The sequence below is a fragment of the Mercenaria mercenaria genome, chromosome 16 (assembly GCF_021730395.1).
Source record: "Mercenaria mercenaria strain notata chromosome 16, MADL_Memer_1, whole genome shotgun sequence".
Classification (NCBI taxonomy): Eukaryota; Metazoa; Mollusca; class Bivalvia; order Venerida; family Veneridae; genus Mercenaria; species Mercenaria mercenaria.
In genome coordinates this window covers 24033967-24053587 of record NC_069376.1, presented here as the reverse complement: position 1 = coordinate 24053587, position 19621 = coordinate 24033967, and the positions used below count along the sequence as shown (strand labels likewise).

At 38.3% G+C, this 19621-nt stretch overlaps 1 protein-coding gene and 1 long non-coding RNA gene across 2 annotated transcripts in view; both read left to right on the top strand.

The window, feature by feature from the left end:
- Positions 1–19621, top strand: part of LOC123540913 (uncharacterized) — a 79461-nt gene that overhangs the window by 23172 nt on the left and 36668 nt on the right. Inside the window, exons 13-16 of the mRNA XM_053525809.1 lie at positions 704–792; positions 1183–1320; positions 3870–3921; positions 8336–8482. Coding sequence (XP_053381784.1) covers positions 704–792; positions 1183–1320; positions 3870–3921; positions 8336–8482 — 426 coding nt within the window. The remainder of the gene's footprint in view (positions 1–703; positions 793–1182; positions 1321–3869; positions 3922–8335; positions 8483–19621) is intronic.
- On the top strand, positions 11324–15358 carry LOC128549533 (uncharacterized). Its single transcript, XR_008367782.1, has 2 exons — positions 11324–11397; positions 12178–15358. It is a non-coding gene; the product is annotated as an uncharacterized LOC128549533 (long non-coding RNA).

The window sequence follows — 19621 nt, the reverse complement described above, 5'->3', positions numbered from 1 at the left end:
CGTGTTAGAATTGAAAAAAAAAGTATCTCAAACAGTGAATTGCTCTTTAATGAAATCGATCATTGTCGTCCAGATGCATGTTATCACTTTTAATATTAAAAGTCATGTCTTAAAAGTACTTTTGATATAATATAATAATGTTCATTGCGTTTCCAACGCTTTAAAGGGGTTTCCGATTTAATTTACAAATTACATTTTTAAGTTAATTAAGAAATAATAAGTTCCCAAGTGTGGTTTATCGTAGAATAACCCGTGTTTTGAGTTCTTATGCGTAAGAATATATCACGAAGGCCGTAGGCATAAGAACGAAAAACTAGGGTTATTCTACGATAAATCACACTTGGGAACTTGTTATTTCGATTCTAACACGACATACTAGTATCAACAGTGTTGGAAAAAAAATGCACTTTTTACGACCGTGCTACGCACCTGGATCGGATGACGTTATTGCACGCGAGTGGTTTATTGCAGAATAATCCGAGATAGATTTTGCTGTACATGTATGTAAGTTTATCGCTGGTCGTATTAGAATACTTCCTAAAAGCGACTGGAAGCTTGTTGTTTAGGGCTGTGCTCAAATATGATATTTTGAAAACAGTTTGCTTTTGTTTATCATCTCTTTCATATAAGACGGTGATGTAATCGGAGACAATTTTATTTCGAAAAAAAGGTACAAAATAAATGTTTGTTGTTGTCTATTTAGTCAGAGACGACGTATGACAATGTATTCAAGTTGAGGTACCTTGACATGGTTGTAAACGAGACTTTGAGAATGCATCCACCAGCACAAAGGTTTGTTTGATGGTTCCAATGTATGAATAAGTCGTTCCATTTAATAAATGTTTAATCGGTTTAATGACACTTATTTTCTATTTAGATGATAATAATATACTACTCTTTCACAAACAAGAAGCTCAGTTGGTAAAGTATCGTGTCAGTATTTCGAGGATCCTGGCTCGGGTTACAGTATTGCTGCACAGTTTCAACGTGTGCAATTTGCCATCAAACGTGGAGCTATAGGATTCTTGTTAACATTGTTTTTTTTCCAAAACAAAATTTAAAATTGAATTTAAGAAAACTACCTGTAAGTGTTGGTTGTTCATTTTTCATACTCCGTGAGATATATATATATATATATGTCTTTTTTGCGGACTGATACAGTTGAGGTCGATTATTTTGTAGGATCAACCGTTTGGCTTTGGAAGATGTTAAAATAAACGGTTTACAAATACTGAAAGGGATGGATTGCACGTTTTCAATACTGGCACTGCATTATATGCCGGAATATTGGGAAAACCCATACAAATATGACCCAGAAAGGTATATATTTATTATTGGATTGAAGTTTCCTTCTCTTCACTTTAATTATTTTTACAATGGAACAAAAAGTGCATTTAACGTTTATAATTAAGGACTGAATATAATTTCTTCTGCGTTCATACGGGTATAACCCACATGGGGACTTTTGGCAAATCCGAGAATCGCGCTATTCACACTGTGAAAAAAGGGTTAATATACGGGAGTGTACGGGATTCCGTATATTACCCATATACGGGAAAAAATACGGGAAACCTAAAATACGGGCGTGTACGGGGCTCGTATATTTGAAAGTCCGTATACTAATAAAATACGGATTTCCGTATACTATGAAATACGGAATTCTTGATATACGGTACTCCGTATATTACTAAAATACGGGAATTTTAAAAAGGGTAATTCTGTTCGTATACAGCAGCGTATATTTCCCGTATATGTCTGGTGTACGGGGAAAATTAAGTCGTATATTTAGAAAATACGGGATGAATATTTCCCGTATATGTTTCGTATACAAACCCCGTATATTTCCAGTATATTCCGGAAATACGGGATATAAATATTTTGTGTATTTGGAAATTACGGGACGTATATTTCCCGTATATGTTTCGTATACAACCCCGTATATTTTCTGTATATTCTGGAAATACGGGATTGAAACAATATGTATATTTCGAAAATACGGGACGTATATTTCCCGTACATTCTTCGTATACGACTCCGTATATTTCACGTATATGCCGGATATACGGGATGTAGATAATCTGTATATTTCAAAAATACGGGACGTATATTTCCCGTATATGCTTCGTATACAACTACGTATATTTCACGTACATGTCGGATATACGGGATGTAGATAATTTGTATATTTCAAAAAACTAATTTCGATGTGACCAGACTAATAGAAAAAATAGAATGAAGCGCCAATTCAAAAATACCTATATATTTACTTATCTATAACCTATCAAAACAAAGAAAACAAAATTCAAAATGACCAATCAATTCAAGAATTAAAGAATCCGTTGACCAACCAAAATTATTGACACAACAATAGGGCTGCTTGATTTTGACTGAAGAAAAATTTTGATGTTCCACATAATTAACCGATTTTAATGTAAACAATAAAATACGCTAAATTACGTATTCATAAAATTTTTATCTTATGAATATAATAAAGATCTAAGAGAAACAAACTCAAATCAAATTAATTATAATTAAATTAGGATTAACTAGATCACGTCCATATATATCAATATGATATTATTTATAATATTATCAATATATAATCAAAAGAGTTTCAAGACATACTGTTAGACAATTCAAACAGCATAATAATTTTCAATATTCAAGAAAAACGCCAACCCACCGGCCAGGCAACTTCATGAATTTACAAAATTCATGAAAAATTAAAACACAAAACTAATACAAACTAATCAGAAGTGTATGGTTATGGTATACACAAAAAATAACATTCAGTCCTTATAAATAGTTATACATTGTTTTTACATTTGAGACGAGCCATTGGAAAACCTACATAGTATAACGTAGCACGTTGTACCTGAAGCTTGTCTTGAACACAACACATTACAACAGTTCTAACATTTATTTTCTACGACAGCAATGCACGATTACTTATGAATATTCAGTCTAATTTCACAGATATAATAAATGTTAAATAAGCTTTCTAATTCAGTTCTGTTTACTGATCTATTTAGCAACATTTCTTAATTATAAATATATTTCAAACTAGCTCTTAACAATGCTTATTAAGTTTCAGCTCATGAGAGTGGGAACAAGTCCCTTACCGCTGGGCAGTCTCTCCTGATCACAGAGTGTATTGAGTTTATAAGGATTATACAGGAAAACACAGCAGACACATTATCTAATTTCCCGATCACTTAAGGAAACCTACAAGTTCAACAAGCCTTAAGCTACTGAAGATTGTCAAATCTTGTCTGACTTGTCAGTTTGTGAAAGTTACAGTTTTCATCTTCTATAATTTTTAAAATCTTAAACTTCTGAAAGAAATACCCGAAATAAAATACAAAACACCTGAGCATTACACTACAATAGTGCGTTTGCGACCAGCATGGATCCAGACCAGCATGTGCATCCGCGCAGTCTGGTCAGGATCTATGCTTTTCGCTTTCAAAGCCCATTGTGATTAGAGAGGTCGTAAGCGAAGAGCATGCATCCTGACCAGTCTGCGCGGATGTGCAGGCTGGTCTCGATCCATGCTGGTCGCAAAGTCACTATATTGGTTTCCCCATGGCACGGTTCATTTCACAGTAGCTCAAAAACAACAAAACTATGAGGATCCTTTCCATAAATATAAAAAAAATCGTAACATAAATCTTCGACTGTCAATATTTACAAACAGATAGAACTGTCCAAAAAAGACCGGCCCACAAAATACAGCTCCCGATTTTGATTTAAATTCTTTGAAAAATCACATTCTGGTGTCTATTCATATAACTTCCTTCTATTATTGTTACCTGTTAGATGAGAATAGTTAGTTTTAAATAAGGAAAGCCTTTTCATTTTTCTTACAGGTTTGCCCTGAAAAACCAAGCCAACATAAATCAGTATGCTTACATGCCGTTGGTCAGGGTCCCAAGGAATTGTATGGGAAAAGGCTAGCCTGCTGGAGGTCAAGGCCACTTTTTTGTAGTTTTACTGCAGAAATTTTAGATTGCACAAGACAGATAAGTTACAAGTATGCGTTTACTAATATTGTATTTGACATATATTTTACGAAGATAGCTTTTATTTTCAAATTATTTCATGAATTATGTCAACTCAAATCCCAACATAAACCTAGTTTTCAAGTGTTTTTATCGCCATTTGCTTGTTCGATACATCTGCGTCTCATAGATGCATTTACATTTAAGTTACGGTTTTTGACGGCTATCCGTGTGTGTGCCTCCCTTATGCAATCACTGCTTCCTTTACAAACCCCTTCTCTTTTGGGGCCGAATCTAATTTTTTTCGGCACGACGGGAATACAAAATAATTTATATTTTGTGAATTGTAATTGGATGTGTTGGGCATTGACTTGATAAAATCCGTGCTATTTGTGATTTGATCTTGACGAAATTTTCACTTGAAATAGTTAACGTTGTACGTTCTTTAGCATTTTGGTTTATGGTTGCTAAACATATTTTGACCACAGTCGCAATTTATCTATTTCTAATTTTAGTTGCTCTCATATTTTGAACAAGTCGGGCCCATATTGTTTCCATATTTTAGATTATTGTTAAATGTTTGTATATTCAGACTATGTAAGTACATTACACTAGGATCACAACTTGTAACATTGGATAAGAAGAAGAGAAGAGAAAAAAAATCATTTTCAGTATGTCAGAAGATTTTTGTTCCTTACTAGTGTCATCCCTGTATCATCCATATTTTAAAAAATTGATATCGTTTTTTTTGTTTTACTTGAAACGAAAGTGTTTTCTCTTTTAGCTTGAGGCGTTTGTATTTTACTTACATTATTTATAGGTCCCGATGCCTGTGTCGATGTTGGTCTAGTAAACAGCCCAATCGGTATTTGTGGCGATTGAAAAGAGATCAAAAGAATTAAATACAGCTCCTTTTTACATATATGTTGCAGCAAACTACATATGCCTAAAGTAAACTGTACAGTTAAATAAAATCTGAAAAAGTGATCGACATGTAATTACTTGTTCGTCGGCGTTTGTATACCATTTCCAACATGAAAGAAATGACCTTCTCGTTGTGTCATTGAGATTTGGATACATGCTTTGATGGTTAACTCGAAAAAGAAATATATTTCCGTACATAATTCATCGTTTTAATTGAAAAAAGTATTAGAACAGCTTCCCTGTTAATCTTCCAAAGTGATACTAATACAGGTTGTGGTTACCATTGAATTTTCCAAAGGGAATCAATAAAGTAAGGGAATTCATTTATGTGATAAAATACTTACTTCGATCTGATTCTGATTTGGAAACACTTTTTTGTTAATTTTGTGTTCGTTTTCAATTTTTATATTTTGAATGCGCATAATTTTGAGAAAATGCATTTTGTTTCTTATCACCCCCCCCCCCCCCCCCCCCCCCCCCCCGGTGTTTATAAGTTTCTTGTAAAAATTTAGATAGGGGGTTGCGTTTTCAATGTACCTTACTGTCCTCTTTCATTAGGTCAATTGTTTCTTATGTTTTCTTTAATTGTTGCAAAGTGTAAAGGGAGATTATCTAAATGTATTTAAGCCAGAGCTATTGCTGATGCACTTTCCTTGCTGTCACGAAAGAATTATATTGTTCTTAAAAAGTAAAATTAAAACCTTGATAATGATACGATTTGAATTTTATATAAAATGTAGATGTCGTGAACTTTGAGTTTTCACTTAAAATGATCATCTAAAGGATTATATTGCGTAAAGATGTATATAAGAAATAACAAGCGATTTATTCGCCCCATCTTCCTTTAATGAGACATACATAGTGTTTGTGACTGTCCTTCAGTTGGTTCGACTCCTTTTTGTTATATTCAACTCATCCTAAAGTTGATATCAATTCAAAGAAAACCTGCTTGAACAAGTCAACATGATGAGGAATACGTCATAACTTCAGGAGTTATGTCCAATCATTATTTCTTGAGTTATGGTTCCGATTTTTGATGATCCATATAACAAACTGTAGCCTATATAATCGGGAACTTTTACAGCCGATTATTATATTCTTTAGTTATGGCCCCTTTTTTGTATCGTATCTTTTGTATCATTTCCTACGGTGTCGTGTTGATTCCAAATGAAAATATGGTATATACACTCTCTAACATTTAAGGTGGGCATGTGGTGTTGTCGGGACTTTCTTATCTGTTTGTTTTAGTTATGACATAACCGTATTTTATCCACACTAGTCATTATAGATTGTGCACTCAACTCCTCCTACTTGTGCACTCCTACTCTACATATTCCAACAAATTCTAATGGACTTTGAGTCAAGTATTTTCAGGAGACATGTCATGCAGACACCATTCTTGTTTAAATATATTTTTTATAATTTGTTACTTTCGTTAGATATTATTTTCAGTTTGTCGAATGCAATCTGTTCTTGTAAATATGAGTTGTATTAGGTACTTTTATACAATTTGCTTTAATGGTGATTCTTTGTAACATTTGCAACATTTTGAATCATTTCGGGTAAAATATACAGTTAATAAAAAAGATTGTACGTTTTTATAACAATTTGATCAAAATTGTGCACTGTTGACCTTAAACAAGATACAATTTATATTTATGGTCTATACATACGGTTGGCAAAATAAGTAAAAATTAATTTATTTTACCTGAGAGTTTGTCGAAATCACATGTGGACACCTTATTTAAGTATTGTATTTAAAGTTACTACTTACCTGATCCATTTCGTTATTAATTTTCCATTATAAAAGTTGTTATTTTGCCTTCCCCCCCCCCCCCACCCACATCGATATAGGTGGTGTATATTATTTTGCAGATGTCGGTCGGTCGGTATCTGTCGTTCGGTTTGTCCGTAGACCATATCATTTCTGGATGATCACTCTATGAACGTTTAGATTTAGGATCATATGAAGTTGTAAAGAAGATGGTTCATGACCAAAAGATGGAATCCAATGATTTTGAGGGTATTTAGGTCAAAGGTCAAGGTCACCTTGTGACAACGGGATGTTAAACCGTTTTCGGATGATACTCAGGAAACACTTTTGCTAGGATCATGGAAAGTTGATAGGGGGTTGGTCATGATCAGCAATTGGGACCCAGTTAGATTTTAAGATTAGTAGGTCAAAATTCAAAGCAATGTGTCCTGAACAATTACACTGTTCCGGATGATAAATTGAGAACGCTTTGGCCTAGGATCATGAAGTTAGATTAGGGCGTTTTGTAATGATCAGCAAATGATTCCTATTAATTTTATGGTCAGTATGTCAAAGGTGAAGGTCACAGTGGACTTGAACAGTTAATTTGATTGTGGACGATAACTTGAGAACACTTGGAACTAAGAAATCATGAAAGTTAATAGAAAGGTTGGTCACGATTCAGTAGATGTTCCTATTGATTTTAAGGTCAGTATGTTAAAGGTCAAGGTACAATTCCCGGTTCAAATAAAAATGTTGCCGGACGATTCATTGAAAATATCTGAGCCTAGGATCACGAAACTATATAGGATGCTGATCATGACTAGCAGATGACCCCTATTGATTTTGAGGCAAAGGTCATGGTCACAGGAACCAGAATAGTTAAACGGTTAATAACTTGAGAATGATTGGATCAAAGATTGAAAAAAAAAAATATTTCTAACTTTTACCGAGTATTGTTATCACGGGCTAATTAAAAATGCGTTAAAAGTGTATTCCCATTTCTGGATGGATATTGAATACCGAGAAGATTTTATGTAGGTGAAAGAGACAAAGGTTCGATATATGTATTAAAGTATACAGAAGACGAAAGATATGTGAGTGACGAGACAAAGTTTCTCGTTTTGTAGTATTAACGTATGCAGAAGCCCGAGGGATATGTGGGTTACAGAGACAGGTCTCGTTGTTATGGCATTAATCGTACGCAGAAGCCCGAGGATGATGTTGAGAGACCGAGTCAAAAGTCTGTTGTATGTATTAAAGTATGCAGAAGCCCGAGGGATATATGGGTGACCGAGGACAAGGTCTCGTTGTGTTTATATACGTCTGAAGAAGCCCGAGGGGATATGTGGGTGACCGAGACAAGTCTCGTTTGGGTTTTTGTAATACAACATAACGAATGCAGAAGCCGAGGATATTTGGGTAACCGGATGACAAAGTTCTCGTTGTATGTATGAAAGTCTGCAGAAGCCTGAGGGATTTGTGGGTGAAAGAGACAAAGGTCTTCGATTATATGTATTGAACGTATGCAGAAGACCGATTGATATGTGGAGTGACCGAGACGAAGTTCGCGTTGAATGTATTACGTCTAGCAGAAGGCCCGGGGATAGGTGGCGTGACCGAGAAAAGGTCTGCGTATGCATTTATTTGTATGCAGGAAAACCCGAGGGTATATGCGGAGAGTGGACCGAGACAAAGGTTCTCGTTTTATGAATTACCGGCTGCAAATGCCCGAGGGAAGGTTGGTGACGAGACTAAAGGTCTCGTTGTATGTATTAACGTTCTGCAGAAGCCCGAGGGATATGTGAGTTACCGAGACAAAGGTCTCGTTGTTTGTATGTATTAATGTATGCGAAAGCCGAGGGTATGTGAGGTACCGAGGACTAACGTCTCGTTATGTAATTAGTATGCAGAAACCAGAGGGATATGCGGGTGTAAAGAGACAATGTGTCTCGATATATTGATTAACGTATGCAGAAGCCGAGAGATTTGTGTGTGACGGAGACAACAGTTTAGTTTTCGTTGTATGCATTATCGTATGCAGTAAGCCCGAGGGATATGTGATTGACCGAGTCCAAATGTTCTCGTTGTATGTATTAACGTTTGCAGAAGCCCGAGGAAGGAATAGGTTGGTGTACGTGACAAAAGGTCTCGTTTTGTATGTATATAGTATGCAGAAAGCCCCGGGGATATGCGGGGTGACCGAGGACACAAAGGTCTCATTTATGAATTAAACACTGCAAGAGAAGCCCGAGGATAGGGTTGTGTGACCGAGACAAAGATCGTTGTATGTATTACGTCTGCAGAAGCGAGGGTATGTGTGTTACCGAGACAAAGGTCTCGTGTGCATGATGAGGTATGCAGAAGACCGAGGGACCGAGAAAAAGTTGTGTATGTATTAAAGTTGCAGAGGCCGAGGTATATGGGTGACCGAGACGAAGCTCTCGTTGTATGTATTAACGTCTGCAAATTGCCCGACGGATAGGTGGGTGACGAGACAAAGGTTTCGTTGTATGTTTTAACGTCTGCAGAGGCCGGAGGGATATGTGAGTGTCCGAGACCAAAGGTTCTAGATATATGTATTAACGTCGGCATGAGTCCGACGGATAGGTGAGTGACTGAGACAAAGAGTCTCGTTGTACGGTATTATGTCTGCAATAGCCCGACGGATAGAGTGTAATGACCGTGTCACAAGGTCTCGATATATGTATTAACGCCTGCAGAGGTCCGAGGGATATGTGAGTGAGCGAGAAAAAGGTCTCATTGTATGTATAAACGTCTGCAGAAGCCCGACTGATAGGTGGGTGACCGAGACAAAAGGTCTCGTTGTATGTATTAACGTCTGCAGACGCCGACGGATATGTGAGTGACCAAGACAAAGGTCTCGATATATGTATTAACGTCTGCAGAAGCCCGACGGATATGTGGGTGACCCAGACAAAGGTCTCGATGTATGTATAAACGTCTGCAGAAACCCGACGGATAGGTGGGTGACCGAGACAAAGGTCTCGTTGTATGTATTAACATCCGCAGAAGCCCGACGGATAAGTGGGTGACCGAGACAAAGGTCTCGTTGTATGTATTAAAGTATGCAGTAGCCCGAGGGATATGTGAGTGACCGGGACAAAGGTCTCGTTGTATGTATTTACGTATGCAGAAACCCGAGGGATATGCGGGTGAAAGAGACAAAGGTTTCGATATATGCATTAACGTATGCAGAAGCCCGAGGGATATGTGAGTGAAAGAGACAAAGTTCTCATTGTATGCATTAACGTATGCAGAAGCCCGAGGGATATGTGAGTGACCGAGACAAAGTTCTCGTTGTATGTATTAACGTCTGCAGAAGCCCGAGGAATAGGTTGGTGACCGAGACAAAGGTCTCGTTGTATGTTAAAGTATGCAGAAGCCAGAGGGATATGCGGATGACCGAGACAAAGGTCTCATTTTATGAATTAACGTCTGCAGAAGCCCGAGGGATAGGTTGGTGACCGAGACAAAGGCCTCGTTGTATGTATTAAAGTATGCAGAAGCCCGAGGGATATGTGAGTGACCGAGACAAAGGTCTCGTTCTATGTATAAACGTCTGCAGAAGCCCGACGGATAGGTGGGTGACCGAGACAAAGGTCTCGTTGTATGTATCAACGTCTGCAGAAGCCCAAGGGATAGGCGGTGTGACCTAGGCAAAGGTCTCGTTGTATGTATTAACGTATGCAGAAGCCTATGGATAAGTGGGGTGACCCGCCCAAGGTCTCGTTGTATTGTATTAACGTCTGCAGAAGCCTGAGGGAAGGTGGGTGACCGAGACAAAAGTCTCGTTTTATGTATTGACGTCTGCAGAAGCCCTAGGGATATAGGGTACTTGGAGACAAAGGTCTCATTGTGTATTAGCGTCTCGGTCAGTATGTCACAATGGCTTCTGAAAACATAAATACTCTAAACAAATGTGTATTGTCGGTATTCTTGTATAGAACGCTAATTTACGCTAAATTATCATTCAGTTGTTGTTGTTTTTTCTTTCCTTTTCTGAGACGGTCAACGTGTTTTAAATATTCATAAACCATGGCACAAAAATCAACAATATAACCAAATGATTTTTAACGATCAATTCCATTATTATTTCAAACATGACATTTACCGTATTTTTGTATATCACATTAAAGTTGCATAAACCGGAACACAGTTTCAAGAAATGCATTGTGCGCGAGTTAATTTGAGTACGCATAGGTATTTGGAGTACGAATGCTTTTATCTGCTTCAAAGAGAAATATGAATCCTGTGAAAATCAAATAAAAACTTACCTACTGATACTTCTAAGTAGTATATAACGAGGCGTTTCGGAGAGTCGGGGCATTGGGGCATTGGGGCATTGGTGCATTGGGGCATTGGGGCAGTGGGGCATTTTAATCCGACTTAATCCCTAAGCCGACATAATCCCTAATCCGGCTTAATCCCCTCGTAATTGGGGCAGTGGGGCAGCAATTAATCCGGCTTAATCACCTTCAATGCGTAAACGTTGTGGAGTGTGGTCCGAAATTTCAAGATCTATATAGCAATAATATAGAATATGTTTAATTCAGGTAAAAATTGCAAATACAACCTAAGGTGCGCGGGCCCTTTGTTCTATTATAATAAAATGATTGTCTAGCCCTGCTGGAGGTCAAGACCACTGTTGTAGTTTTACTGCAGAAATTCAGATTGCACAGGACAGATAATTTACAAGTATGCGTTACTACATATTGTATATTTCTGCGAAGATAGCTTTCATTTTCAAATTATTTCATGAATTATGGCAACTCAATTCCCAACATAACCTAGACTAAAGTGTTTATCGCCATTTAGTTGTTCGATACATCTCCGTCTCATTGATGCATTTACATCAGAGTTACGGTGTTTACGGATGTCCGTGTGTATGCCTCCCGTATGCAATCACTGCTTCATTTACACCCATTCTCTTTTGGGGCCGAATCTATTTTTTTTTCGGCACGACGGGAATACAAGGAAATATATATTTTGTGAAATATTTGAAATTGGATGTGTTGGGCATTGCCTTGATAAAATCCGTGCAATTCGTGATTTGATCTTGACGGAATTTTCACATGAAATAGTTAATGTTGTACGTTCCTTTAGCATTTTTGTTATGTTGCTAACATATTTTGACCAAGTCGCAATTTATCTATTTCAAATTTTAGGTTGCTCTCATATTTTGAACAAGTCGCAATTAATCCATATTTTAGATTCTAGTTAAATGTTTTTATATTCAGCCTATGTAAGTACATTACACTATGATCACAACTTGTAACATTGATAAATAAGAAGAGAAGAGAAAAAAAACATTTTCTTGTATGTCAGAAGATTTAAGTTCCTTACTAGTTTCATCCCTGTATCATCCACACATTTTAAAAGATAAATCGTTTTCTGTTTTACATGAAAACGTAGATATAGTTTAAATGTTTTCCCTTTTAGCTTGAGTCGTATGTATTTTACTTACACTATTTATAGGTTCCGATGCCTGTGTCCGATGTTAACCTAGGTAAACCAGCCAAACCGGTATTTGTGCGATTGGAAAAGAGATCAAAGAATTAAATACAGCTCCATTTTACATATATGTTGCAGCAATTACATAAGCCTGAAGTAACACAGTTCAGTAACTCAAACATGTAAATACATTGTCGTCGGCGTTTTGAATATCATATCCTATCATGATCAAATGACCACTCTCGTTGTACAAATACAGGTAGTGTTAACCATAGAACTTTCCAAAGACATCCAAAAGTAAAGGGATTCATTTAAATGATTAAAATTTACTTATCGAATCTGATGGAAGCACTTTTTTGAATGAATTTTGTGTCGTTTTGAATTTTTGTATGAGCATAATTATGAGAAAATGCATTTATTTCTTATAAACGGTGTTTAAAAGTTTCTTTTAAAAAAGATAGGGGTTGCGTTTTCAAAGTACCTTATCTGTCCTCTATCATTAGGTCAAGTTTCTTAAGTTTTCCTTTAATTGTTGCAAAGTGTAAAAGGGAGATTATCTAAATGTACTTTAAGCCAGAGCTATTGCTGATGCACTTTCCTTGCTGTCACGAAATAATTATATTGTTCTTAAAAAGTAAATTAAAACGTATTAGGAAATATTTACGCTTCTTAAGGTTTTATATCCTTTATTGAAAACTTCCATTCTGGTGGCGATGGTATATAACCGTATCTAGGCTGTTTGTAGATGCATTGCTTCCTTAGCCCATTGGTTAGAGCTCTGGACTTGAGAGTAATAACATCTGTCATGTGTTTAAGAATCGGATAGAAATATCCGTCCCGAGGGCACCTGCGCATTGGGCGGTAATGAGGCTTGCCGAATTACTGTCCATGCGCAGGTGGCCGAGGGACGGATATTTCCATCCGATTCGTAAACACATGACAGATATTTTTTCTTGCATATCGTATACATGTTAGCATTTCATTCTAGCAGATTATTTTTCTTGCAAACCGTATTTTACAAAAGATAGAAATACTTTCTTTTTAGTACTTTTTCTTATAGTAGAGAATGAACACAAAGCGCGGGAAATTAACGTCCGTAAGCAGAAGTGACGTCATGATGTTCTGCGTTACGCACAATAACCAAGTTCCACATTAGTTTTATCGTTTGTAGCGTAACGTTATGTTTTTACTATAAACTAACGTATTTTGAATCGAGAAATATACTATAAGGAACGGAGAGAAACTATCAAGGTACCTGTTTTTTTCCGTATTTTACATAAACAAAATATTATCAGTGCATGAACCACTAGTTCTCATTAACAGCACGAGAGTTATCTGGCATGGGGCGTGCCAGATGGGTTTTGCCGGCATGGGTAAAATCACCGGAAACGCCAGTCCGGTGTGCAAGAAAACATTGTTCGTTCTAACGGCACCTTGATCACTGTTTTATCTTTGATTGAATTTCGCAAATTAATAAGGATGAATATGTTTAACACTGACCAATGATCAAAAACCCTGGTAATGATCGATTTGAAATTTTATATAAAATGTAGATGCTGAACATTTAATTTTTTACTTAAAATGTTTAAGTAAATGATCATCTAACGGGTTATACTGCATAAAGATGTACATAAGAAATACAAGCTATTTTTTCGCCCCATCTTCCTTAATGAGACATACATAGTGTTTGGACTGTCCTTCAGTTGGTCCGACACACTTTTTGTATATTCAGATCATCCTACAGTTTATATCAATTTCAATGAAAACCTGCTGAACATAGTCAACATGAAGCGGACATACGCATAATTTCAGGACTTTATGTCCAATCATTATTTCTTGAGTTATGGTCCGATTTTGAACTGATCCATATAACAACTGTAGCCTAATCGGGACTTTTACAGCCGATTATTATATTCTTTAGTTATGCCCCTTTTTTGGACTTACTTAAACTATATCGTATCTTTTGTATCATTTCCTACAGTGTCTGTTGAATCCAAATGAAATATGGTATATACACTGTCAACATTAAGTGGGCATGTGGATGTTGTCGGGACTTCCATATCTGTTTGTTTTAGTTATGATATAACCGTATTTCATCCACACCAGTCATATACATTGTGCACTCAACTCCTCCTACTTGTGCACTCAATTCCTCCTACTTGTGCACTCAACTCCTCCTACTTGTGCACTCAACTCCTCCTACTTGTGCACTCAATTCCTCCTACTTGTGCACTCAACTCCTCCTACTTTTGCACTCAATTCCTCCTACTTGTGCACTCAACTCCTCCTACTTGTGCACTCAACTCCTACATATTCCAACAAATTCAAATGGAACTTTGAGTCAAGTATTTTCAGGGGACATGTGTCATACCATGCAGACACCATTCTTGTTTAAATATTTTTTATAATTTGTAGTTCGTTAGATATTATTTTCAGTTTGTCGAATGCACCTGTTCCTGTAAATATGATTTGTATTAGGTACTTTTATACAATTTGCTTTAATGGTATTCTTGTAACATTTGCAACATTTGAAACATTTCGGTAAAATAAACAGTTAAATAAAAAAAAGATTGTACGTTTTTATAACATCTAAAAGATAGTTTTTTATCATTTCTGTTAGATAACATTTTATAGTAAATATCAACATTGATATTGTACATGTATAATTAATATTAAAAAGAAAACAATCATTTGATATGGATTGTGTATTAGATCTATTTCGATCTGCTGATGTTCTTTGTAAGGGTGTACCGATGATGAATGGGCTACATCTAGAATTTTAATAGTTTCAATAAAAGTTACTCATATTTTCAGAATACATTTTTCTAACGGTTTTCCGTGACGTCTCGATTAATGTCGCTGACACGATGTATATTTGAAACCTTGCTTTGCAGGCATAATTCTTATCTGTTAGGAAGCCTTACAGCTGCCATACGGAAAGGTCGGTGGTTCTGCCAAGGTGCCTTTCCATGACTGAAACGGTGCACGGACGGGTTCCAGAGGTGTTTCTTAACCATCAGCAGGTGGGAAAATCGCCATATGATCAAAATTGTGCCACTGTGACCTTAAACAAGAAACAGTATATATTTATGTCTATACATACGGTTGGCAAAATATAGTAAATTAATATATTTTGTCTTAGATTTTGTCGAAATCACATGTGACACCTTATTTAAGTATGTAAATAAAAGCTTCTAACTTACCAGATCTATTTCGTTATTAAATTTCCATATAAAGTTGTTATTTTGCTTTCCCCCCCCCCCCCACCCCCCATCGAAATAGGTGGTGTATATTATTTTGCAGATGTCGGTCGGTCGGTCTCGGTCGGTCTGTCGTTCGGTTTGTCCGTAGACCAATCAGTTTCAGGATGATCACTCAAGAACGCTTGGATTTAGGATCATGAAAGTTGTAAAGAAGGTTGGTCATGACCAACAGATGACTCCAATTGATTTTGAGGCTAATAGGTCAAAGGTCAAGGTCACTGTGACACGGAAATGTTAAACCGTTTTCGGATGATAACTCAGGAACACTTTTGCCTAGGATCATGAAAGTTGATAGGGTGGTTGGTCATGATCAGCAATTGACCCCTGTAGATTTTAAGAATAGTAGGTCAAAGGTCAAAGACACTGTGTCCTGGAACAATTACACTGTTCCGGATGATAAATTGAGAACGCTTTGGCCTAGGATCATGAAAGTTGATAGGGCGTTTTGTCATGATCAGCAAATGATTCCTATTGATTTTATGGTCAGTATGTCAAAGGTCAAGGTCACAGTGACCTTGAACAGTTAATTTGATTGTGGACGATAACTTGAGAACACTTGGACCTAAGATCATGAAAGTTAATAGAAAGGTTGGTCACGATCAGTAGATGATTCCTATTGATTTTAAGGTCAGTATGTTAAAGGTCAAGGTCACAGTTCCCCGGATCAATAAAACTGTTTCCGGACGATACATTGAAAATATCTGAGCCTAGGATCACGAAACTATATAGGGATGATGATCATGACCAGCAGATGACCCCTATTGATTTTGAGGTCAAAGGTCAAGGTCACAATGAACCAGAATAGTTAAACCGTTTCCGGATAATAACTTGAGAATGATTGGACCTAAGATTGAAAAAAAAAATATTTTCTAACTTTTACCGAGTATTGTTATCATCGGCTATAAAAGGTTTAAAGTGATTCGCATTTTTGGATTGATATGGAATACCCGAGAAGATTTTATGTAGGTGAAAGAGACAAAGGTCTCGATATATGTATTAACGTATACAGAAGACCGAAAGATATGTGAGTGACCGAGACAAAGTTCTCGTTGTATGTATTAACGAATGCAGAAGCCCGAGGGATATGTGGGTAACAGAGACAAAGGTCTCGTTGTATGTATTAACGTACGCAGAAGCCCGAGGGATATGTGAGTGACCGAGACAAAGGTCTCGTTGTATGTATTGACGTATGCAGAAGCCCGAGGGATGTGTGAGTGACCGAGACAAAAGTCTCGTTGTATGTATTAAAGTATGCAGAAGCCCGAGGGATATATGGGTGACCAAGACAAAGGTCTCGTTGTTTATATAAATGTCTGCAGAAACCCGACGGATAGGTGGGTGACCGAGACAAAGGTTTTGTTGTATGTATTAACGTCTGCAGAAGCCCGACGGATAAGTGGGTGACCGAGACAAAGGTCTCGTTGTATGTATTAACGAATGCAGAAGCCCGAGGGATATTTGGGTAACCGAGACAAAGTTCTCGTTGTATGTATTAACGTCTGCAGAAGCCCGAGGGATATGTGGGTGAAAGAGACAAAGGTCTCGATATATGTATTAACGTATGCAGAAGCCCGATGGATATGTGAGTGACCGAGACAAAGTTCTCGTTGAATGTATTAACGTCTGTAGCCCGAGGGATAGGTGGATGACCGAGACCAAGGTCTCGTATGTATTAAAGTATGCAGAAAACCGAGGGATATGCGGGTGACCGAGACAAAGGTCTCGTTTTATGAATTACCGTCTGCAAAAGCCCGAGGGATAGGTTGGTGACCGAGACAAAGGTCTCGTTGTATGTATTAACGTCTGCAGAAGCCCGAGGGATATGTGAGTTACCGAGACAAAGGTCTCGTTGTATGTATTAAAGTATGCAGAAGTCCGAGGGATATGTGAGTTACCGAGACAAACGTCTCGTTGTATGTATTAAAGTATGCAGAAGCCCGAGGGATATGTGAGTTACCGAGACAAAGGTCTCGTTGTATGTATTAAAGTATGCAGAAGCCGAGGGATATGTGAGTTACCGAGACAAACGTCTCGTTGTATGTATTAAAGTATGCAGAAGCCCGAGGGATATGTGAGTGACCGGGACAAAGGTCTCGTTGTATGTATTAAAGTATGCAGAAGCCCGAGGGATATGTGAGTGACCGGGACAAAGGTCTCGTTGTATGTATTTACGTATGCAGAAACCCGAAGGATATGCGGGTAAAAGAGACAAAGGTCTCGATATATGCATTAACGTATGCAGAAACCCGAGGGATATGCGGGTGAAAGAGACAAAGGTCTCGATATATGCATTAACGTATGCAGAAGCCCGAGGGATATGTGAGTGACCGAGACAAAGGTCAGGTTGTATGCATTAACGTATGCAGAAGCCCGAGGGATATGTGAGTGACCGCGACAAAGGTCTCGTTGTATGTATTAACGTCTGCAGAAGCCCGAGGGATAGGTTGGTGACCGAGACAAAGGTCTCGTTGTATGTATTAAAGTATGCAGAAGCCCGAGGGATATGCGGGTGACCGAGACAAAGGTCTCATTTTATGAATTAACGTCTGCAGAAGCCCGAGGGATAGGTTGGTGACCGAGACAAAGGCCTCGTTGTATGTATTAACGTATGCAGAAGCCCAAGGGATATGTGAGTTACCGAGACAAAGGTCTCGTTGCATGTATTAGGTATGCAGAAGAACGAGGGATATGTGAGTGACCGAGACAAAGGTCTCGTTGTATGTATTTACGTATGCAGAAACCCGAGGGATATGCGGGTGAAAGAGACAAAGGTCTCGATATATGCATTAACGTATGCAGAAGCCCGAGGGATATGTGAGTGACCGAGTCAAAGGTCAGGTTGTATGCATTAACGTATGCAGAAGCCCGAGGGATATGTGAGTGACCGCGACAAAGGTCTCGTTGTATGTATTAACGTCTGCAGAAGCCCGAGGGATAGGTTGGTGACCGATACAAAGGTCTCGTTGTATGTATTAAAGTATGCAGAAGCCCGAGGGATATGCGGGTGACCGAGACAAAGGTCTCATTTTATGAATTAACGTCTGCAGAAGCCCGAGGGATAGGTTGGTGACCGAGACAAAGGCCTCGTTGTATGTATTAACGTATGCAGAAGCCCAAGGGATATGTGAGTTACCGAGACAAAGGTCTCGTTGCATGTATTAGGTATGCAGAAGAACGAGGGATATGTGAGTGACCGAGACAAAGGTCTCGTTGTATGTATTAACGTCTGCAGAGGCCCGAGGGATATATGGGTGACCGAGACAAAGGTCTCGTTGTATGTATTAACGTCTGCAAAAGCCCGACGGATAGGTGGGTGACCGAGACAAAGGTCTTGTTGTATGTATTAACGTCTGCAGAGACCCGAGGGATATGTGAGTGACCGAGACAAAGGTCTCGATATATGTATTAACGTCTGCAGAAGCCCGACGGATAGGTGAGTGACCGAGACAAAGGTCTCGTTGTATATATTAACGTCTGCAAAAGCCCGACGGATAGGTGAGTGACCGAGACAAAGGTCTCGATATATGTATTAACGTTTGCAGAGGCCCGAGGGATATGTGAGTGACCGAGACAAAGGTCCCGTTGTATGTATAAACGTCTGCAGAAGCCCGACGGATAGGTGGGTGACCGAGACAAAGGTCTCGTTGTATGTATTAACGTCTCCAGAAGCCCGACGGATATGTGAGTGACCGAGACAAAGGCCTCGATACATGTATTAACGTCTGCAGAAGCCCGACGGATATGTGGGTGACCGAGACAAAGGTCTCGTTGTATGTATAAACGTCTGCAGAAGCCCGACGGATAAGTGGGTTTCCGAGACAAAGGTCTCGTTGTTTATATAAACGTCTGCAGAAACCCAACGGATAGGTGGGTGACCGAGACAAAGGTCTTGTTGTATGTATTAACGTCTGCAGAAGCCCGACGGATAAGTGGGTGACCGAGACAAAGGTCTCGTTGTATGTATAAACGTCTGCAGAAGCCCGACGGATAGGTGTGTGATCGAGACAAAGGTCTCGTTGTATGTATCAACGTCTGCAGAAGCCCAAAGGATAGGCGGGTGACCTAGACAAAGGTCTCGTTGTATGTATTAACGTATGCAGAAGCCCTATGGATAAGTGGGTGACCGAGACAAAGGTCTCGTTGTATGTATTGACGTCTGCAGAAGCCCGAGGGACAGGTGGGTGACCGAGACAAAAGTCTCATTT